The sequence below is a fragment of the Thermobia domestica genome, chromosome 10 (genome assembly GCF_964235325.1).
Source record: "Thermobia domestica chromosome 10, izTheDome1.hap1.1, whole genome shotgun sequence".
Lineage (NCBI taxonomy): Eukaryota > Metazoa > Arthropoda > Insecta > Zygentoma > Lepismatidae > Thermobia > Thermobia domestica.
Window position 1 is genome coordinate 239,488,187 of NC_137463.1, and position 24,666 is coordinate 239,512,852.

At 35.7% G+C, this 24,666-nt stretch overlaps 1 protein-coding gene across 1 annotated transcript in view; it reads right to left on the reverse strand.

The window, feature by feature from the left end:
* Positions 1 to 1,092: 1,092 nt before the first annotated feature.
* LOC145663121 (tudor and KH domain-containing protein homolog) overlaps positions 1,093 to 24,666 on the reverse strand; it is a 43,317-nt gene continuing 19,743 nt past the window's right edge. The window contains exons 5-11 of the mRNA XM_081729406.1: positions 23,094 to 23,202; positions 17,573 to 17,754; positions 14,977 to 15,087; positions 13,999 to 14,097; positions 7,706 to 7,944; positions 4,750 to 4,942; positions 1,093 to 1,698 (exon numbers count right to left, since the gene is read on the reverse strand). Of these exons, the coding sequence (XP_081585532.1) occupies positions 1,453 to 1,698; positions 4,750 to 4,942; positions 7,706 to 7,944; positions 13,999 to 14,097; positions 14,977 to 15,087; positions 17,573 to 17,754; positions 23,094 to 23,202 (1,179 nt within the window). The 3' untranslated portion in view covers positions 1,093 to 1,452. The remainder of the gene's footprint in view (positions 1,699 to 4,749; positions 4,943 to 7,705; positions 7,945 to 13,998; positions 14,098 to 14,976; positions 15,088 to 17,572; positions 17,755 to 23,093; positions 23,203 to 24,666) is intronic.

Genomic DNA, 24,666 nt, shown 5'->3' on the forward strand with positions numbered 1-24,666 from the left:
GAAGATACATATAAAAAGGATGGAATACAAGCTACAGTCGACATATCATTGAAGAATCAGACCCAAGAAGTTAGCACGACTTATGCTATCAAATTACTGCTACAATAGACTAGGAATTGCGCTATTCCAGTAAAAGAAAAAATCTATTCTTACATTGCTATGACACTGTTTAACCTTACGTTAAATCACTGGAGCAGTTGCAGAAATTTATACCAGCATGCACAGCAAAGTGACAGGAATGTGATACAATCTGGCCGTGTTAAGCATAGATCGCACAGTGAACATTTAAAATACGCAAGACAATAAGTTCGTTTAGTTTCCTTATTGTGTATAAATTATGCTTACTTTTGATTGATTAAAGACGAACAGTCAATCACTGAAGTAGGGATCAAGAATTACTGCGTATTAAACTTGATTTTTTAACAAACATTGGGAAGACTATCGTTGAGTCGATAAATTTATTACTTTTTTATTCTGAACTGTTATCAAAGAATAAATTTGACTTCATAATTCTACCATTTTACTGTATATATGTGGAATTCGAACGCTAGGTGGCAGGACAATACGTCATTTGCATGGAAAACACAGCGTGAAGTGCATAGGCTTCTGTCACGAAATCTGCGGACAGTCAAAGACAAGAATGAAAGGCAATGTAAAACAGGATTTTAAGAAGGTACGAAAATAACTCTGAATGAATTGAACAGAAAAGGATCTAATGGCAGACTTTTGTTTCTGCGACGATAAACTTGGTGTTTCTTCAGTTATAGATTAACTAAATAACGTAGCAAATAGTCTGTATATAGAATACGATTTAAAATTCCTACTTTTTCTAACGTTAATCATTAATGTTTAAGACTTAAATATACATTTAAAGAGACCAATTAATTGAAGAAAGAACTGAATTTTCTTGGCAACGTGATTTTAGTAAGAGTTCTTGGGCTATCAGCCAGGTGAAGATACTGACATCCGATGTTTCGAATGCATTCGAAACGTCCCATATCAACATCTTCACCTGGCTGATTGCCCGAGAACTCTTACTGAAAACAATAATTAATTATTTTTGAATGTAATTATATTGTATAATATACCCTATTTATGCAAAATAGGTCAGTTTATTTAGGTAACTTCATCACAGTTAAAAACAAACACAATTATTAAACAAGACAGGAACCATCTACGTAATAAAAAACATTTTAAAAATCAAAGAACACAGAAAGCATTATCTTCAGCGCAACTACATCAAAGCACTTTTCTAAAGAACACAACAATCCTTCTTTTATTATTATTATTATGTTCTTTTTTACATTAGAAGAAAACATCATAGTTTTCAGAACCAAACCACCAACACTCGTCATGGAAAAAGAAATATCCCCGTCAACACATGGCACTCTGTCATTTGTTAAATGGAAACCAATCTACGTTATGGCAAACGTCTTTCTAACATCGAAGATATCATACAGTTCCTGATAACTTCCCACTGCCCGTAACACCGCTGCTTTGGCTATCGACTTCCGTGGAAGATGAAGAGTTCCCGTTTTGTCTGGGTGAACTGGTTGCATGGTTAACTCCATTGAAAGTACTTTTCTCAGTTTGTTCCGGTTTCTCCTTTGTTTTCGCTTCCTTCTTACGACGTGCTGATTCCAATTCGTCCCATTCGGCGTATCCTTGATTCACTAACGCCTCCGCGATGTTAACGTCCTAAGAGGAAGAGAGAAGTCAGTAAAATACATCTTCAACTAACATTATACTTAATACTATTACAATATCCCATTGCAAGTCGACTTTATTTATTTATTTATTTATTTATTTGGTCTAGGAATTAATTCGTGCGGGTGGACAAGAGATGGCGCAACGAACGGAGCGTCCCACAGTTCCGTGTATCCACACATGTGTTGCAAACCCCTGTCATCGCGTATCGTTCGTAGTATAGGGCAGTGGATTAAAGCGTCAACAACACCAGTTTGTAGTTAAGTGAACATGACGCAATTTGTGCCTGATAAAGTGTTTTTGCGGGGTGTCCTGCTGCATTACTTTAACATGCAGAAAAGTGCGACTGAAAGTCATCGTATTTTGGTGGAAGTGTATGGTGATCATGCTCTAGCTGAGCGAACGTGTCAGAAGTGGTTTGCACGGTTTAGAAGTGGTGATTTCGGCTTGGCAGACCAAGAGCGAGCTGGACAGCCAAAAAAATTTCAAGACGAAGAATTGACAGCATTGCTCGAGCAGGATTCGTGTCAAACGCAGGAACAACTTGCAGCAGCATTAGGCGTTGATCAAACAACAGTCTCCAAACGCTTGAAAGCCATGGGAATGATTCAAAAGATGTCACATTAGGTTCCACATGAATTGAAAGACAGAGACGTTGAAAGACGAAAAACCATTTGCGAATTGCTGCTTCAACGACAGAGCAGAAAGGGGTTTCTGCATCGAATTATTACGGGTGATGAGAAGTGGATCCATTACGAGAACCCTAAACGAAAAAAGGCCTGGGTGAAACCAGGTGAACCAGGTCCATCACAACCAAAACGAGATATTCACTGTGCAAAGGTTATGCTGTGCATATGGTGGGATATGAAAGGTGTGGTGTACTATGAGCTGCTGCAACCGGGTGAAACTATGAATGGAGAACGTTATCGACGACAATTAATGCGTTTGAAGCAAGCTCTGGCCAGAACACGACCAGAATGGGAGAACAGACATGATAAACTTATTGTTCAACATGATAACGCTCGCCCACATGTCGCAAAACCGGTGAAAACCTATTTAGAAAATGTCGGATGGGAAGTTTTACCCCACCCGCCGTATTCACCAGACGTTGCTCCTTCGGACTACTACTTGTTCGATTGCATGAACAACGATTTGATTGGACAGCGGTTTACTTCTTCAGAAGATATCGAAACATGGGTCTCTGACTGGATCGCTTCCAAGGATGAGGACTTCTTTCGCCACGGAATCCGTACATTGCCTGACAGATGGGCGAAAGTGGTGGCTAGCGATGGACAATATTTTTCTTAAGGTATTTATGTATTTTGTGTTTGTACTACAGCTTCAATGTGTGCGTACCAACCGCACGAATTAATTCCTAGACCAAATATTTGTACTTTTTTCCTTGGTTCAAACAATGTGCCTCGGATTACAATCGGTATCATTAACACGGCTGATACAGACAACATTCTACACATCGACATATCGGTGTATATCGACATAATACTAAAAAGTTCCGAAAAATATCGTCAAAAACCTCCACAAGTAAATTTACATCGTAAATCAAAAAAGAAATGCAAATTTTATATATATGTATATCTTTAAGTAAGCTCCTTCCTTTACATACAAATCATACTAATTTAGCAGAATTTATTATTTACCAACTACTGACAATGATATTTTGTTTTCTGCAAATTTTGTATCCATTGCTGAATCGCATAGATAGGCGTGCAGAATCATCAGTTGTGGATTTACAGGGTGTCTACTGAGTTTCATTTTCAAAATTTCAGTATATTTCCAGTATATTCAGTATAACTATCAGCAAAATTCCTGTACCTAATACAATGAAGTTTTTTTTTTTAGAAATAATCACACTCTTGATGATTTCAGGTTTGTAATTATTTTACCATCAAAAGAATATTTTACTTTTAATAAATTAAGTTAGCCTTGATTTTTTTGAAATACAATGATTTTTTTAAACATTTCTAAGGGGCCTCCCAACTCCCCTCACAGCCCTCCACTCCACCCATTGCTTTGGAAAAATTTACAATCTCAATGGATACAAAATTGTTTCTAAGACTATTAAAACAATTACAAAAAAGTACTGTTGACAAATTACCAGTTTCATGATTTTTCCAGTATGTGGATCAAAATTAAATTCCAGTATAATTCAAGTATTTCCAATATCAGTAGACAACCTGATTTAAAAAGATGATGCTTTACGAAAACAGTGACAAAGAAATAGTAATTTTATACCTGCTGTCTGCAAGTTTCATTAATGAGCTTCATTAAAAAATATCTTTTCTGGTTACAAGGGGCCGCTTTACAATCAAGTGCCCGCTTATAATCGAATAAATACGGTATTTTAACAAAATAAAACCTAATCTCGTTGGCTTCAAAACTTCAGGTGACTGTGAAGGCAATATCGTATTTATAGAATGTAGATAGGAGACACCAGCGTGTAACAACAAAAACAAATAATAATGGAAATTCAATGTGATAATACAGGATTGTTAATATTGAACTCGTGTTATAGTTTGTGTGTGTTTTAAATTTACGTAAGGCAGTATGCTTACTGGCGACTGTAATGTTATTGTGTATTATTAAAAACCATTCATTTACCCTTTTTAAATAATTATAAATACTGCACACGAGTCATTTAAAATCAAAAGCAGCCACTACACGCTCAATCGTGGATTCTTTATCATTAATGGATGGGTTTACCTATCAAGAGTGCACAGGTCTATAGATCAGTGTACTAACGGCTTTAGGCTAATTGTCCAATTTTAAAAGTGCAATTACATTGGAAATGGCAACGCTGTTGCAGCCACGTTAACTGCATTGGTAAAGTTCTCTGTTCGTGGGCTTAAAAAAAAAAAAAAAAAAAAAAAAAAAAAAAAAAGCTCTTTTTAAACAAAGCGCTCTCATTGATGGAGGCTGCTTTGATTCGATTTCCATTTCATCGTGTTCTTGAGGCAATCAACAAGTCATGACATACACGCACACACATACGAGACATTAATAAACAGAACCCTGAGTTAATACCTGTGCCATACTAGTATCGTAGAGCTCTACACAAGGAATGGGGCTTCCTTCCCTTCTCCTTCTTTCCCCAGGGCCACTAGGTTTAGCCTCCTTGTAGGATTCCACCCTCGCCACCAAGGACTTCCACTGTGCTGCATAGCTCATCTCTTCAAACAGGTCGGATGCGTCCTCTGACCATTCGACGCTGCCATTACTAAAAAAAAAAGCGAAAATGAATGTAAAAATAACTCCTCCAAGATGCACTAAGAAAATGACAAAGTGCTCTTGCCTGACAACATTGTACATATATATGATTAAATTTAATTCCTTAAATATTCGGCTACAAATCTTCAGCTAACCTCAGAAGATTGAATGAGGCTATGTAGCGGAGAAGTACGCAATAGTTATTTTAAAATTACACCATACACTATTATTATTATTATTATTATTATTATTATTATTATATAAGTAAATGAGGTTCGATGAAGATGACGACTGCATATTCAGCGTTTCTAACTACTATTCTTATTTTTATTGCGTATATTGTAGGAAAAAGTATCCTAAATATTTTATTATAAATATTTTCTAACTCTGAATATTTTTTATTCCTAGAAATTCTAAGGTGTTCTTTTATTCTCTCTTTAATATTTCGTTTTATATGTCAACTAGTCTTAGGCTGGGTGGTGACTTCGCCCCACAGACCCCTGCATTTGCTCGGTTTACGACCTTGCACTTTTCACATCCCTAACATGTCTCTAATCTTAAGGAATTTCGAAATATGGCTAACTTCTTATAAAAACTGCTACCTCCCCACCATGTTTTCTTTTCTTCTAAGGGAAACATAAAAAAATACTGAAACACGTCTTTAATTAGCATGTTTCTACTCTTAAGGGATTTCGAGATATGGCCATGTTATTTTAACAACTGCAACCTCGACCCGTTTTTTCGACCCCTTTTTCCTTCCCTTCTAGAGACAATATAAAAAACGGTAAAACACGTTTTTAATTATTTTAAATAGAAGATCTAAATATACCAAATTTCATGTCTGTAATCTTAACGAATTTCCAGATTTGGCCATCCAATTATGACAATTGTAACCCCACCCTTTTCCTTCCATTCTGGGGCAAATATCAAAAAACGCTGAAACACATGTCTAATTGTTTTAATTGAGAAATTTATATTTCAAATTTCATGCCTCTACCCTTCAGAAATTTAGAGATATTGTCGTTTTAAGATAATTGCCACCCTTCTTTCTTTCATTTCCATCAAATTTCCAAAAAAAAAAAATCCTTCCTCAGTGGGACCTTAGACCACAAATCCTATGCCCTCTTCAAATTTCAAGTTCGTAGCTTAAGCGATTTGGCTTTGGCCTTGATCAACCAGTCAGGGTTTCTTCTTTTATATGTAGAGATGAAGTTATTTTACCACTCATTATTAGCTTCATACCTTCTCTCCCAGCCATTTCTTTGTAAAATCACTTCTGGAATAATTTTTTCTATATTAAACCTAGAAACACCAAGAGGGAGACCTCTGAGGTCCACACCCATTGCTTTTTAATGTAACCCAAAATACCTTGTTGTTCCTAGGGTTAACGGAAGGAGTCTGGACCGGTGTGAGATAATACTTACTTAATACATGATGCATAAGTTCGTGCGGTTTTCTTTTGGGTTGGCAATAATGCGGCGTGAAGCGATTGTTTATCATTATTCCATTGTTTCACCGTAGTTTGGATTTGTGTGTTGTGAAACACACGTTTTCGTGATTGTCAAAGTATTATTGTATACATTTCAGACAAACTAATATAGAATGTCAAGTTGAGAAAAGTGATCATTTCCGTCACATTTTACTCTTCGAGTTTAACCGAAGATCCAGTGCAGCAGAAGCTGCGAGAATAATTTGTGCAGGGTACGGGACTGAAGCAATTGCTGAAAGAACAGCACAGAAATGGTTTTCCCGCTTTCGAGCAGGACGGTTTACTTGTCTGATCATCCACGTTCTGGAAAATCTTCAGATTTTGACGAAAATCGCTTGAATGAGTTGCTTCATGAGAATCCTCGTCAAACAACGCAGGAAATGGCGCAAGTTCTTGAATGTGTATGCAATGTATTGTTAGACTCGTAGACTATTTTAATGTTATGTCTAGGTTGTATTTGTATTTGAATTTGAACAGAACAGGAGAATAAAAATAAAATATCAGAACCGCAGGAGCTTATACATCGACCCAATAAATGACAATTGTAGAATTTTTTTTTTTATTTTTTAAAAAAAAGTTCTAGTCTTAGCAATATCTATGTTTCTTTCACTTAAAAAAAAATACATGTATTTGCCGCAGCTCTTTTTCACATCTAGGTTAATGACGAAATAAATTTCTTCATTCAAATTTACCAGTTGGAAAACACAGTAGTTATTAGAAAACATTGCGATTTTAGAAAAAAAAAATCGAAATAGAGTACATCCAAGACTTTGCACTACACACTTTGTAAACCTGTACAATTGTTCCCAACCTTACGCACAACAAAATGAAAGAATGAGTAAATACATGGCCTTACGTAATAGGCACGGTAGTATGAAAAAGTGGATATCCAGCCAACACCTTTTGTGATTGACTTCGTAATACAGTTTTCTCTGATGTAGAGTTCTTTCCCTGTAGGAGCTCATGTGGTTCGAATCCTATTTAAACTGTTCGTCCACCTCTCATATAGCCTCGCTGCTGAAAGGAGCACTAAACTCTAATCTAACCTAACAGAACAAACCATATTCTCAAAAGTTAAGGAAAACAAAACTAATTGATTTATTTATTTCCAAGTTACTGATATGACAAAAGATACAAAGTGAGTGCACTCCTCCTTAAATCTATTTTGTCCCGCTTTGAGAGGAGATCAAAGATATTGCTAGATTCAGATACGAATCAAGTATCTCTCAACCATTTTACTACTTCCTAACTATCATCTCCAATTATCATTAGTTGTCAATGTACCTGGGTTTAACTTTGGCAAGCAAGCACTCAATTGCTTGGAACCTTAATCGAAGAAAGTCTGTCCTTAGTTCAAAGACATTTTTCTTCTTCTGGAAGCCAGAGTCTCCGTAGTCCACGTAATAGAGGGAAACCTTTGTCTCACTCTCGTCGTATTCATCTTCCTCAACATTCACCACCTCTGCACGATACCACTTATCGTCGAAACTAAACGGGGCTGCTACAATTTGGCCAACATTGATCTGAAAATATTATAAAATTAGTCATCTTACTAATATACTAGACATCTTTCATATTAGTAGCAAATAAAAGCATGTTTGTGATAACAGGGCATATTCCTTCGTACTTTCTGTGTATGTCTGTGGTTTCAGTTCGTATCTGGACGAATACGATGCCTCAGAAGAAAGAAGAAAATAAATCCTTGAAGTAGGTCTCGTCTCATGTAGCCTAGGCTCTATAAGATGTAATTATTTTTTCTGCCTCAATTTTCCCTTGCTTTGCCTTTTCATAAGGTCTTATTAATGGCAGATTCGACTGTCTCTTTTAGTCTTTTTCTATCTCTCTATATACTGTTTTATTTTTTCGTATTTCTCTTCTCTTTCATTTTACCACAGGTCAAAGTGAAGTGGGATTTTATTTTTTTTTTTATAGGATAACATCTAATATTTTAAGTCATCCTATAATTTCTGTTTTGTTACTTTATTTATGTATGTATGTATATATACAGGGTGGTCCATTTATAATGATAACAGTAAATATATCAGAAATCGTAAAAGGCAGAAAAGCGAAATTTTGCACCAAGAAACTATAGGAAGAGGGACAAGGTCCTAGATATTTTGTAACATTACCGAATGAACAGTGTTGCCAACCCAATATTGTTATGTTTTTAAATGGCACTGCGTCAGATTATTACGTGTTTCAAATCAAACGAAAACTTAAAATACCATATTTATTATTCAGTGTTGCAAACTAAGAATGTTATAGTATCACAAACATCCAAAGTTTGGAAACTTCTACCACACATACAGCACAACAGAGATGGACGGATGCACATAGAAAATACCTTAGCGTTGGATACCATGGTCATGTTATGACTTGTTTTGAATGAGTAGGAACGAAGTTACAGGGCTTGAAATTTTTGAATTGTTTTGAAAGGCTCTATTCTGAAAAAGTGCTTACGTAAGTATCATATCTCGTTGCTTGTATGGTGAGCAATGCACGTTTAAAATTATTTTGCCGTTTATAGCACTTCGATATTTCAAACCGTTCCGGAGATATGATAAACACTGCTTAAATCATGTTTAGCGAAAACTTGTAATTACGGAAAAAAAAAGTCCACAAATACGCTATTTTCAACAGTGTTGCGGACTTTATCAATGTTTATCATATCTCCGGAACGGTTTTAGATATCGAAGTGCTGCAAACGGCAAAATACTTTGTACGTCCACTGCAAACCACACAGGTATTTAGTCCCTATTCATTCAAAACAAGTCATAACGTGACCATAGTATCCAACGCTAAGGTACTTTCCATGTGCATTATCTTGTCCATCTTCGTTGTGCTGCACGTGAGATAGAAACTTACAAACTTTGGATGTTTGTGATACTATAACATCCTTAGTTTGCAACACTGAATAATAAATATGGTATTTTAAGTTTTCGTTTGCCATGTGAAAAACATAACTTTATATTGGGTTGGCAACGCTGTTCATTCGGTGATGTCATAAAATATCGAGGGCGTTGTCCCTCTTCCTATAGTTACTTGGTGCAAAATTTCACTTCTCTACCTTTCACGATTTCTGAGATATTTACTATTATCATTATAAATGGACCACCCTGTATGTTACAAAATACACAAGAACACTGCTGACAAGAGAAAAGGAAGTTTCATAAAACTACGCTTTTCTTAAAGTTTTTTCTGTATAATTTCCATTTCAAAGAAAAAAGTTTGAGGAAGTAAATCGAACCATCAGATTTCCTATTTGTTATTTCATCTATTTTTTTCAAGTTATCTAAGTTATTTTTTATTTTATTTTCCATTTTTCTTTTTTTTTCTGAAGATTTGTTCGTTTTCTCTTTTAAAACAAAACACATTACAATAATATAATAAACAGAAACACTACCCTACACTACACATTAAAAATGCAGTTTTAGACTCATCATATTCATCATAGTTTAATTTATTCTTTATCAGATTTTATTTTGTTTCAAAGACTTAAGTATATAAAACATTTTCGAGTATAAAAATTTTTAGTTTTATCTATTTCGTCCTTGATCCTGTCTTTGTTTCCTTAAAACATATCTAACTATCATATTAAGCTTTTCGAGTTGAGTTGATTTTGAGTTTAACGTTCGTTTTCAGCAGCAAGGCTGTATGAGACGTGGACCTACTGATTAATGTGGAATCCGAACCACATGAGCTCCCGCCGGGAATCGAACTCGAGTCTCCCACGCCAAAGGCGCGTACGCTAATCGCTTAGCCACGGAGCTCATTAAGCTTTTTGAGTTTGTGGTCATTTTCTATTATTGTTTCAATTTCTTCTTGTCTTATTTATTTTCTTTTATTGTTTGTGATATATCATATTCCCAAAACACTTATTCTGGTGTGTGCTGTCCTCCACATGTGGATTTATCATCGTCAATTTCGTTTAGTTTTTTTAGGCGCGTTTAAACTGGTCACGACGTAAAATATATTCTAGTCTGTGCTTACAGTTTCCACGCTTTTCCGTGGTTTTAGATTTACAATGATATTTCTTGTCCTTTCTCCTTTACGGGAATCATCTATGCAGTTTCTCATTTTGGTCCTACTATTATTATTATTATCTTATTATTTCGCTACAGTAATTTAACATTATCGTGTATAGTGTCTTGCTTGGTTTGAGTTCTTTTAATTCTTTGAAAAAAAAAGCAGGCCACCATAACTTGTTGAAATCTTCGCTTATGTCTGCATATATTACAATTTGGTACTTTTCAGTTTTTTCTTATTCCATTAGTCTTTTAATCGCATTTTCTGAGTTTTCCGTTTTTTTAAAACCAAATTGTAATACGCCATTTGGTCAAATCCTTTTTCGATTTATCCTTTCTATTATTGACCGTTCCATTAATTTATCTATTATATTTAACAGACATAAGTCTGTTATGGTTTCGGGTCGTTGTTCTTTTTATTATTACATTTCTTAAAAAAAAAAATATTACCTTTGAATCTTTCTATTTGTCGTTTTCTAAAACACAAATTGAATACCCTTCATAAATATGGCGCCCATTTGTATGCATTCTTTTTATAGATTTCTGGTTTTATACAATCCGGACTTGGTGTCTATTTGTTTTTTAATCTTTTATATGATATCTCTTGATTTGTTAGTTCCTGTATTCATCTTGCACACGAGTCACCCTCAGTCTTAATTGTGCTTGCGTTTCGTTATCTTCCTGAGTGTTGTCTTGAGACAATAAAGTGTTCATAAAGTATGTCACAGTCTCTTCCCAGTTCTTAGTATATTCTCCATTTGGTTTCTTCTATATTTGTCAGCTTCTATATTTGTTTAATCTTCTCTTTCTTAGGTTGTTATGCAGTGTTGTGATATAATTTCCTAGCTTTTCTTGTTTTGTTCTTTAAATTTTGCAATTCATTGATCCAGAAGATATTGTTTTATAATTGCAATTGTGTCGTCTTTGTTTTTCATTGATTTTTTAAAATTACCTCCTTAGTTTCTTCTATTCTCTGGGTCAATTCGTCGTCTACGTTACATTCTTCTTCGATTTGAAGAAGATTTATTTTATTTCAGATTATCATTCAGTTTACTTTTTCGGGATTTTATACAAGTTTTTTCTTCTCCCTTGTTTACTTCTTTTAATTTTTTATTAGGTTGCTCATCGTTGTCGGGTCAAATGTCTGATCAATATTTGATTCTTGGTGTAAGATTTACTGTATATTGTGTCCGAAAGATGTTCCCCTATTAATAAAATAAGGAAAGAGAATTTTTTTTTTTTTTTTGATAGATGGCGTGCTTTTTCGGCATATCACCTAATTTCTGTGAAGCTGCCTCTTGTTGGCTAATAGAGATTTAAGTGTCCTTGGTCAGCTGATAGGTTTTCTCTAGTCACGGACTCCGATCTCCTTCATTCATCTCTAAAATATAATAGTAATTCCTTTTGCTGGTCTTACTTTATATAGAGAATAAGCGATAACTTCTTATACGGATATTTATTTTAAGTTTCAAAAGATTTTTTTTTCCAATTTAAAACATGAAAACCTAATAATGATACATTTCCTCATTATTAAGAGAAAATTTGCCCATTAAATATCTAGTTAGTTATTAGATTTGTAATTGGTAAACGTAATTTAGGTAATATAGTAGATGCTAGTTGTGAGAGAATTGTTTGTTAAGAATTTAGTAATATTGGGTAATTAATCTAATATGGCAATGGCCACATCTAAACAAGAGCAAGTTCCAATTTGTAAAAATGAGAAGTGCTATTAGGGTTAAAATTAATTTCTCAATTGGTAGACCTCAGTTAGGTAAAAGGAAATAGAACTACAATTAACCAATTTGCCAAGATGAATGGCATTGCAAGATAAACATAAATTAAATTTTATATCCTTATTTCCTGCAATTTTCGCAAATTGCCTTGTCAAGTATGAAAAAGATACCAAATGAACTCCTTTTGCCTAGCATTTCTAGCGTTTCGAATTGGGAATTTCTATCTAATACATAACATATTCTACACCATTTTCTCTAGTGTTTGTGCCATGTAGTTTCATTTCTATACACTTTGCAAAGCTTGTAACTCAGAAACACACCAACTTTGATTTTCAGTATTTTATAAACAATCTAAAAGGAATCCTTACACACTTTGTAGGATTTACATAATACTGATGTATGTACCTAATATTGTTCTAAAGTATTAGGTACGGTTCTGCTATGCTACTAGATAAAAATAGTTCAATAAACGAGGAATAAATGCCAAACAAGGATTAAAGATTTATATTTTCATGATTTAAATTCCAATCTTTTCTTTATTTCCTAAGTGGAATTTGTCATAAAGATAAGCTCAAGAGAGTGCGAAATACAACATGCTTCTAATAGTAAAAGTATGTTCTTAGGGAACAAAATTACGAGGAACGTTTAATTTATAACCGTAATTCCTTTTCCCCCAGGTGTTGCTGTGCGCAGCTTGGCGTCCGTGTCCCATCCTGTGATAGGGTAGGCATGACACTTTTCCGTGACAATGGGCAGTTAAGAAGATAAGAGTCTCAGAGAGCGGTGATGGACGACAGCAACAAGACTCGCAGTGTGGAGCTGGAGGCCCTAGTGGAGTAGCGCTGCATCACCAAGTTTCGCGTCTTCCTTCAGGAAGACCCTACTAAAATCTTCAGAACATTAAGTGTGCAATATGGTGAAGAAACTCTCTCTCAGTCGCGAGTGTAGTGGTGTTCAAAATTCAAGGCAGGAAGAGAATTCGTTCTCAACGTGGCCCGTACGTCACGAGCTACTGAAGTCAACGAAACCAACATTTGTCAGGTGGAGCAGCTCACTCTCAGTAATCGACGTATCAATGTGAGCAATTAGAGCTCCTTCGTGGCTAAGAGGTTAGCGTACGCGCCTCTGGAGTGGGAGAACCGGGTTCGATTCCCGGCGGGAGCTCATGTGGCTCGGATTCCACGTTAATCAGTAGGTCCCGTCTTATATAGTCTCGCTGCTGAAAGGGGCGTTAAATTCAAAATTAACTCAACTCATTGTGAGAGGCTTGAGTGCGAAAATAAACAGCAGCATGTGAAGCGTGGAAATGACCAGCCACAAACACCTGCAGAGCCAGATGAATCCCAAGAATGCTAACGTTTGACCAGAAGCAGTGTAGGGAAAACGTCTCGCCTATCACCGCCTATCATATGTGGTTGGGAGATCCTAGACCATTTCCCATATAGCCCCGATCTATCGCCTTGCGACTTCCATCTTTTTGGTCCTCTGAAGAACAAAAATTCTATACAAACGACGAAGTCAAAACGTGTGTGCTGAAATGGCTAAAAGATCGTTCTAAAGAATTCAATGCCGCAGAGATACGGGCACTTTCACACTTATGGGACAAGTGTGTGCATGTACATAGGGGAGTATCTCGGAAAAGAACAGTAACTGATTCGCATGTTGTCTTCTCTAACAGAAAAAAAAAAAAAAGAAATTCCAGTTATAGCTTGAACGTCCCCCGTATATATTCAATATTATTTTTGAATTTATTTTTATTTGTATGCTCTTGAAGCTTAACTTTGTAATGATTATTCTTTTAAGACGAAACATTGTTTACCTCATTTAAAATATGAAGTTGTTTATTCTCTTCAAGTCTATAGTATTCAGTCATTTGCTCAACCAAACGATCTAATTCCACTGCTCGCGGGCCAATAACCTAAAACAGAACAAAGAACACAAAAGTTAGATATCTTGTATCTACGGGGCCAACATTTTATCATATATATATATATATATATATATATATATATACCAATCAAGTAAACCTGCTAGATACCTCATAAGACGGAATAAATAAAGTTATGTTAGTTAATCAAACAAGAATTTCCAAGGAATCAAGTTATTTTCCTGTAACTATTTTGTATTTAAATGACTCCAAATCACAATAACATTTTATTTAAAACAAATTAATACGTACATTTCAAAACCTACGAAAGTAGTTATTTCAGAGTTATTAGACAATAAAATCGAGAGTAAGTACATAGCCTTCGTAATTCCAAATTACGAACAAAAAGATCGGGGTTTAGGTAATTTTAATTTTTTTTCTTAAAATTGAACCAAAATAACCTTGGTGATATACCATTAGAGTTCAAAAGAATTTAACAATACGCAAAATCATTATGCATTAATATCTCAAGCATCCGTCTTCATTTCAGAACAAAAAATCTTCAGCAACCTTACTGGAACATCTCATCTGGACAACCTCCACGATTAAGATGATCGTAACTATTTAACAATGTTTGGTAGACTTACCCTTGTACTTCGAAGATACCCTATTCTTAATGGATGATTTCTATCCGCGCTGTGATCTTGGTGACCATTAAGAGTAAGTACAAAGGTAGGTTTACTATACTTATATGTGATGCGATAAGCACCTTATAGTATCAATCAGCAAATCTTCAGTAGTGTATTTTAGAATAAGTATTTAATTCCGTTAACCACATAAAACTCTTTTCCTCCTTTTCTTTTACATCTGATTGACAACGGAATAGGTGTACACTGAATGCATTCATCAGAATGAATTCCCTATGCCTACCTGCAGCCAGAAGCGTCCAGGACTCTCAACAGCTGAGACGTAGACTTCCAAAAAGCCATCACTGCCTGTTGGTGCCAGTCTCTCTGACGCATGGTCTTCCGCTCGATCAGACTGAAATGCAATCAGTACAATGTATACAGGTATTAATTTCCTACAACGATTAACCACTGTCCACACTTTTCGGTAGGTTGTTCAAGATTCTTATTACAAGAGTCGCTCAACTCAAAATCGGAATTTACTTTCTAAACAGGCAATGAGAAAAGATAGATAGATAGATATAATAAAAGAACAAGTTAATTTTACGATATTTCCGAAGATTCCATTTCAAACTGATTGACATTACATAACAGTAAACAAAGAGATTCTATGAATAAAGAACTTTTTTACTATCTGACTAAAGTTACAATTAGGGAGGCAGGGGGAAATAGCCCTCTGAGTGAGATCTTCACATTTTAATCAAAAGTACAGTAATATACTTAAGAAAATGATGTAAATCTCACCTCACTTCGGTAGAGTATGCACCTTAATTGTAACTTTCAGAAGACAGCCGATTGACATATATATATATAAATCTACTAATTACTAGTAGCGGTCATTTGTGTATTTTTTTAAACAACTCAAAATTATATATAACGAAAGAACTATAGATGGAATTTCATCGAATTTCAGAGTTAAAATGTCCATGGTCCTTTCTCAGATCAGTTGGTTGGGGTTTCGCGTCTCTTTTTAGCACTGAGGCTCTATGAGGCGTGGACCTATAGTTTAAGGTGAAATCCGAACCTCCGTAATGCGTTCATATTTCAAAGTTGAATCTACACCACCGGGAAAGGAACCTGTGACTCCTTGAACCAAAGGTGCGCGTACACGTGTGGCGGCGTAGAGAACCACTCTCAAGATAAAAAGTGTATTGGAGTCTGGAGGACTATACACGTACATAGTTAACACTCCAACACGATAATCTACTGTTTTTGCTACCATATATTCGAATAGTTAATGCTCGTGGTCCCACAGTAAATTGTCTTCAAGTTACAAAGTCTTCCCTGTTGCTATAGTGGCCTACAGCGCCTGCTTTTGGTGCACGTGGTCCCGGGTTCGATTCCCGGTGGGAGAGCACTGAACACAGTACGGTGGTTCGAATTTCACTTTAAGCTTTCGGTCCAAGTATTTTACAGTCACCATGCTGCAAAGGGACATCAAACTTCAAAAAACAAGCCTTCCGGCACAGATTGTTTGGTGTTCATTCAACACTGCGAGGCAATTGAGGGACTACTTGATTTAGTAAAGCTAATCAAGTGACTTTGAAAGTAGCAACGTTTTAACAGTGTTTTCAATTATAGTTTTATTAAATACAGTATGCGGCAAAACAAATAGTACTGAAATTCACATACAGCATGGCGCGCATGTGCAATGTGGAATGAGCTGTATACTTAGTTGTGTGTAGACTAGCGTAGTGTGAAGTTAGCGCGAAGATAATGATACTGACAGCACAAGAGATGATCTTTATTGTGGAGCACTATTGCCGCTCATACGTGTTGGTAGATGTGGAATGAGGCCACAGGATGTTAAGTGTTTAAGGTAATGACACATGCATATTAATTGGTTGCTAGAGAATAAACTGTAAAAACAGTTAGTTTATATAATGGAAATAGATTAAAATGGATCGATTTGAACAGGTAATGGATATGTTTGCTTAGTATTTGAAAATACCTCGATATAGGAAGTGCAAATATGATGTAGATGTAATATGGTAATAAATGGGTTTAGTGAATTGGAATTAATAGTCGTTATAGTTGAAAATGAAATCTTTGAGTTTTACGTCCCACGCTTATGCCGGTTAGGCTAAAGGAGACGGTGATGATGAGTAATGAATGAAATGGTGGAATGAAGAAAGTGGGAGGAAACGGGGGAACCCCGAGAAAACCCACGCACACGGTGTTTGTCCACCACAAAGTTCACTTGGCGGGGGCTGGGATCGAACCCGGAACCCCAATCACCAGAGGTGAACGCTCTACCACTGAGCCACCGCGGCCCCGTCGTTATAGTTGAGTACCAATATCAATCTATCAAACAGTATTAGCCTATAGACATTTGGTAAGTGATTTAGGCAAATATATCTATGAAAAAGATAAAGGTGTAGATTAAGTTTAAGAGGTATATACTATTGATTACTCTTGAGAACCTAACTCAACTTTGGCATTCAACAATACGGTGTAGGGTAGTACCTCACTGCAGGAGATGAGCACGCACTCTGGGTATTAACTATGGCATATGAAGATGAAAATTTCATCAGCAACATATAGTTCAAAAATGAAATGAAATTTTTGAGTTTTATGTCCCACGGTTATGCCGGTTAGGCTAAAGGAGACGGTAATGATGAGTAATGAATGAAATGATGGAATGAAGAAAGTAGGAGGAAACGGGAGAGCCCCGAGAAAACACGCACACGGTGTTTGTCCACCACAAAGTTCACTTGGCGGGAGCAGGGTTTGAACCCGAGACCCCTAGCACCAGAGGTGAACGCTGTACCACTGAGCCACCGCGGCCCCCAACATATAGTTCAGTGATGAAAGTCATGTGTATCTTAATCGCTACATACCTGTGACTCCTCTCCTGCCATTAGATAAAGCTGTCGACCCTTGTAGCGTGGAGATCTACTAGATAGTGAAAGATCAATTTTCTTTCTCAATTCTAATTCCTCTTCAATCTTCTCTTCGATCATAGATCTAGCAACAGCTATTTGTTCAGGAGTTCCTTTAATCACCACACGACGCTCTGCATCTGTAAAACATAATAATAATAATAATAATAATAATAATAATAATAATAATAATAATAATAATAATAATAATAATAATAATAATAATAATAATAATAATATCATCTTTAAAGATAGTAATAAAACAATTCATATAGGTTTTGAATTTCAAAGAATGAAAATGTACGACTGGACCCGAGATAGAATCCAAATTTATGGCTTATCATGTCGACGCGTTACTTACGCATTACTCAGTGACCTCCAGACTGCAACATACTTTCACTCTCAATGGTCATCTTGGATTACGTAAACAAGCGTGTAGCTGATCTGGAGGAAGGTAGTTGCATAGTAAGTAGAAAGCCTGGGTTCAACAGTCCGAACAGTCTGTATTTAAAATAGGTTAATTTTTCAGCATTTCACAAATATGTAAATAAGTTCAACTGTACATATTCATTCAAGAAAGAAAAAGTAGTGAGTGGTTTGTCCAAGTACATTGTCCAAGTACATTACTTCTTGCATGTAATATGTAATAAGTAAATACATAAAGTAAGTAACTCTATGGCCTATGGAACCCGGAGGTTCAATGCCGCGTTCACGAAAGCTCTCCACTGACTTCTATCCTTAGCCAATTGGATCCAGTTTCTACTTTATATTCTATTTCTGCGAGATCCATCTTAATATTGTCCTCCCATCTGCGCCTACGTCTTCCTAATGGTCGTTTTCCGGCTGGTCTTTCAGTTAAGATTTTGAAAGCGTTTGTTCTTTTTTCTATCCTGGATACATGACCTGCTCACCTGAGCCTCCTAGATTTGATGACCCTAACAATGTTGGATAAACCGTATAAATTATGTAGTTCCTCGTTATGAAGATTCCGCTATTCCCTATTCCCGTTTCTCTTGGGTCCGAATATTCGTCTGTTCCGAGTACGAGACCATATTTCGCAAACACACAGAACAACAGGCATGACTATCGTTTTATACATTTTAAAATAAGCTAATATATTACACACACAATCAATTATAATCTCAGTGATATATGGTGTTCATTGGGCAGAACACTTCAAACAATAAAGATTTAACTTAGACTGGAGAAATGGTTATCCTTCGTTTTTCATTATAATTTGGCCATGAAACAAACACCTGAGAGATACTCAACCCCTATATACAATTATATGGTGTTGGAATGTATAATAGGTACGATATGATGCTTTAGTTTTTTTAAAATTTCAACACTTCCCGTGTATCCGTAAAAATGTAATAAATAAATAATGGCCATGTTTTTTTTTTTTTTTAATATTGAGTTAGAACTGGACAATCTACGCAAAATTTGCAATCGATCAGTGAAAACGTCATCTTTCTAGAGCCTGTAGTTTCCGAGATCTCACTGTCGAAAGGATTTGCCACAAACATATAAACGTCCACAAATGTATAGTTTAAAAAACTCCAGAGATGGCAGCACAATTCATTTGCATTTATTTCGGAGAAGGCTTATTAAAATGCAAAGGCTTTGAACAATAATTTAAAAGGATAAACTTTGTAAAAAAGATCTCTTTTAGTAATTTATTTAAAGTACACCTTTTTAAAAATATTTGTCTTTGTTATAAACGTGAAATCACAAATAACCGTAAATCAAAGGTTTGATAGCCAAAGTTAGAGGTTGGAGTTAGGCGTTTTTATAGCTTTTGTAGCATTTTAATAGCTAGATTGCTGGTTTGGGGGAAAAACGACAAAGCTGAATAAAACGTGGAAAGATTTGCTAATCTCAATCTCTTCACTAATGGCCAGCTGGCGAAGGTAACAGAATTAGTTGTTGAAATCATACCAGGAATACAGTTATCCGGCTCGAATTTTCAGGACACATAATAGGTGAGTGTTATAAAAAGAGAGCAAATATTGATACCTGTGTAATGCGTCTTGGGAGTATTATTCTTCAACAATATTTTGCGAACCTCACTGTTTGCTTACTCATATAGTCCCCAGATTACTTTTTGAATTGTTTTTTAATTGATGTTTTCTATCTTGCGTACCGGAGAAAGGATAACTTCAACATTTACGGTCGAAATTTAGTCGATTCTTCTTAGAATTGATAATTGAACACTGAACAGCTTATGATGGTCACAAGAAGTCCGCCATTTTCCTATTTTGGAATAACAGTATTTCTATATCCATTAATATTCTACTAAATGAGTGTTTTGTAAGTGCACTGACTCGAATGCTGTGGAAATTTCAGAGCAGTAATAGTACACCCGTTACAACAATGTACAGGCCGAGATACCCTCTACTAAACAGTGAAATTTACCGCACCATGTTGCGAGGCTAGTTCGCCTCTTAACTGCAAGCAGAAGGGCTTATCGACAGGGTTTAATTTTAACAAGAGGGAGCACAAGTTTATTACTCGGTTGCCGTGCGAGAATATCTGAATGAAGCGTTTTCTAACGCATACATTGAACGTGAGTTCCACAGTTACCAGCTCCTCTAGACTGGTCTCCCTGAAGTCCCGCACTTTCATTGTATGATTATAAATTGTGAGGTTACATCAAACAGCATGCTACCAGTACGCTTCGCACACGACTAACGAACTGAAAGAAGTTGTTCGGTATATATTTTCCACAATCACTGACGCAATGCAGTAGAATTTCAGAACGTACCTAGAGGTGAACAGATATTTATTACAAAAATGATGTCCATATAGATACTCTGGATTATATTACTAATTTCTCTCCTATCACATTGTATGTTTTTCTGATTCGTAACTTTACCTCATCGTAAAATCGTAAGTACATAACGGGGCCTTTTGGATCACTCTGTACGTATACGATTTTATTGTTTGCTGTAATTTATGACGTAGTCCCATTGCTTGTCTTGGGTTCCTTCTTCAAGACTTGATTTCCAGTCCTTGGTCCTGATGAAGGAAGATTCGTATACTTGTCTTACTATAAGCAAAGAAGTTTTGTTAAAAACGTTGGTTTATGTTATGGAATGGTTAAATTCACTTAGATATTTTCATATTTCTGAAACCGTTTGATTATTATCCTTAGAGTCTCTGATCTCTTCCTTTATTCTAATTTCAATGTATCTCTTCGTCGTACTTCTGTAGGTTTGGTCACAGGTACACACACTTCATAAATGAGGTTTACTTTCCCTCTATGTAATAACTTAATTACTATGTTAAAAATTCAATACCTCTTGCTGCTTTGAAGGTCACCTTAAGACCATATTTTTGTAAAATTGTTTACATGCATACAGTGAGATGAGTGTTGGCTAACATTAAAAAAAAAAAAAAAAAAAAAAAAAAAAAAAAAAAAAAAAGTGTTAGATTGCATCTGTATTAAAGAACAATAGATGTCAGTTATGGATCAGCCAACGTGATTTAATTCATGCATGATTGCTATCAGGAATGAATGTGTATCAGTGGTCTGCATGGTTGATAGTGGTTAAGCTGGAGCTTCGAGGTTGCTTCACGACTCACTCTGAAATTCAATGTAATTTCAACTGCAGTGGAAGAAATAAAAGAATTACTCGCAAAAGTTGATTGTTTCCTAAAGAAATAATAGCCTTGAACTCCGCTTAAGCACTCGCATTATTAATATATTTGTAGGTGTTTCGATGATTGCTTGTACATTATGAGTAGTGAATATTGACATTGATTTGTGGATTGACATAATGTTAAATGTTCAGTCCTTTGGAAAAGCCACTACAAACTTCGGCAACAGGAAGACATAACTGAAATTACTTGAAGGGTTGGTGAAATTTCGTCTCACACAACCGTTTCCTCCTTTCTATGTCTTCTGCTAAGTAATTCGTGAGCAAGGAACTTTCTATTTCTAGACTGTCCCCTGATTTCTCTAGTAAGTATTAAGTTTTGTTCATTATATACTGTACAGTCCCTAATGATTTACGCGCATCTATATTATTTCTACAATTTTAAACTTAACATAAGTACTAAGCTAAACAAAGCTCCCTGGAATTACAAAGCCGAAGAAAGCCTATTGTTATCAACTTATTTTTTCAGGATGATGAACATGAAATGAAATCTTCAAGTTTTACGTCCCACAGTTGTCTTGGTTAGGCTAAAGGGGACGGTGATGATAAGAAATGAGTGAAATGAAGAAAGTGGGACGAAACGGGAGAACCCCGAGAAAACCCACGCATACGGTGTTTGTCCACCACAAAGATCACTTAGCTTGAGCGGGGATCGAACCAGGGATCCCACGCACCAGAGGTGAACGCTCTACCATTGAGCTACCGCGGACCCCTTAAAGTGATGGGTGGACTGTAAACGTCTTTTACTAACGTTATTTCTTACTTTATAGAACAGAGACATAGAACTTTATAGACATGTTAAAATAATCAAAAACGACAGATACTAGTGTGAAATCCACAATTTTCAGGGTTGCTGAGATGAACAGTGACACTTCGAATGCCGTTCGAGTTCAAATTCATTCCACATGTGTACCCCTCAGAGAAAAAGTGGTTCAAATAATGTCCATAAACCTACCTTTTTGCGAAGAACGGGCACTTCAGCTAGTATAAGATTATATATATATATCTTAATATTTTTACTCTATTTCTTAGGTTCATAAACTCAAACTGCCGTAAGTGTCAAACTACTGTTGGGTGTTTGTACGTCAATCATTCAACGGGAATTAACTCATATCAGGGTGTCTACTAAAATTCAAAAATGAAATTTCGTGACTTTTCGTTACCTTTTCTTTACCAAACCATAAAATTTCGTAACATTCTCAAAAGTGAATTTGGGTTCGAATTAGACCGAATTTTCATTCATACAACAGAAGCGTGCTTTTTTTGTGATTTGGTAGCGTCTAAAGCCGACCACAGACATCAGACATTTTTGGTGGTAAATTTTGACGTTTTATAGAACAAAATTTTGCAATCTGTAATGATATTTGTACACATTAAAAAAAAAAAAAAAAAAAAAAAAGACTTTTGGTGACTTTTTGATGACTATCGTGACTTCCGTGACCGATAGACACTTTGTCATTAAAATCTATGTTTCCTTTTTCCTGACTTTTTGTGTCTGATTGGTGTGTTTGTAAGACTGGAGTTTTCAGTTGCGGGACTATATGAAACGTGGACTTACACGATATTATGGTATTGAAACTACACAATTTTTTCAAAAACACACAAACAAGTCTTTCATACTAAAGGCGAAAATTTTAATTATTTAGCTATGAAGATGAGTTTACTTTTAATTTTAACTTTGGGATCTATAATATTTAAAGTTTTTTTCTTTCTTTTTCTTTTCAAGAAAGGGATTTGTAATTGTAGTTTTTTTTAATTATTATTATTATTTTATTATTACTATTACAGAAATCTATTATTGTGCACATAAATGAACTTACTTGGGTCTCTGGTACTTCCTACTTGGTCAATAACAACTTTTGCACTCGATGCTCTAGAGATCGATCGAATATTTTCGCCATTTCTACCAATTATCCTTCCACATGCTTTCTGTGAAAAAATAAAATAAAATTAAATTAAAAATCATAAATCGAAATTGCAGTAATTATCTCTTAAATACTATATCGTCCATTTTCCAGTATAATACTCAATAAGTTCCAAATTTTTCGCTGCGTAGAATTGCTAAGGACTAAATGGTAAACTAAAAGTTCCAAAGGATTGGTGCATAGTACAGAGTGATAAAACCTCCCATATTTTAAAGGCTAATGAAACAAAAATTATTGCAGATAGAAACTTGTTTTGTTCGAAAATATAAAATGGTATTGATAACAGTCTGTATTTACTTTATTCTGATTTGAGTTACCCTGTTCTCCTGTATGTTGAAATGGCACATCAATTGACAATACAGTTATTCTCTATAATACCCCTCCCCCCCTGCACTTCTTTATCTGTTGCAACGCTGTCAGTAGAAGGGCGAAATGAGTGGTCATCCCTTCCGCTCAACACTCTTCTGCTGTTTTCAGTCGTCTATGGTTTGGTCTGAAGCTCATCGCACATATACAGTCGAAAAGCAACAGATCTGTGAATACTATGCCAAAACCTTCTCGTTTAACCCTACAATGCATAGTGGGACAGATATGGGTCATAGTGGTAAATAATCTGTGTTTTCCTACATAATGGTATGTAGTTGCTAATGCATGTTGAAAGAGATTGGGAACGTTCGAAGCTAGTTGTAATTCCAAAGTTACCGCATAGATGGTACTATTAAGCTTACCGGTACTTTCGTTACTCATTTTTTGTTTCCATTCGCAAAACTACTATTTTACAGAAAATACAAAAACTCATGCATTATAGGGTTAACATTTGCTATTCCACGTAAGACGAACTTGCAGGGGATCGAGAATTTCCGAACAATGGATGAAACAAAAAACAATCCAGCCGACATAAATGTTGAGTTGATTTTGAGTTTAAGGTCCCTTTCAGCAGCGAGGCTACAGGAGATGCGGGCTTACTGATTAACGTGGAATCCGAACCACATGAGCTAACGCCGGGAATCGAACCCGGGTCTCTCACGCCAGAGACGCGTACTCTAACCGCTCAAGCACCAAGGAGCTCTAGCCGACCTAAAAGTGCTCGTATGTTTGAAAATATTGAGCAATTATAAACTGTATCCTTCATAAATCGTCTTCAAATTGTATTGTCAGTTGTTTAATTTCAAATCAGAGCCAAGTGATTACAAACTGTTTTCAATAGTCTTTTATACAGGGTGGGGCAAATAAAAGTGACCCGGAAAACAGAGTTTTAGGGTACAAAGAAACACAGTAAGGGAAAGGAAATAGTTTTCTAACCTGCTTATAGCAGATATTGAAAATGATCAGATTCATCTCTTGAATGACCACATGAATGAAAATGACCACAACTTCAGTTGTTCGGACACGTTTCGGAATGTTTTTCGCCTTGTTCAAAACAGATCCTGTCTGATGCTATTTTCTGACTAATCGTTGCATTGCACTC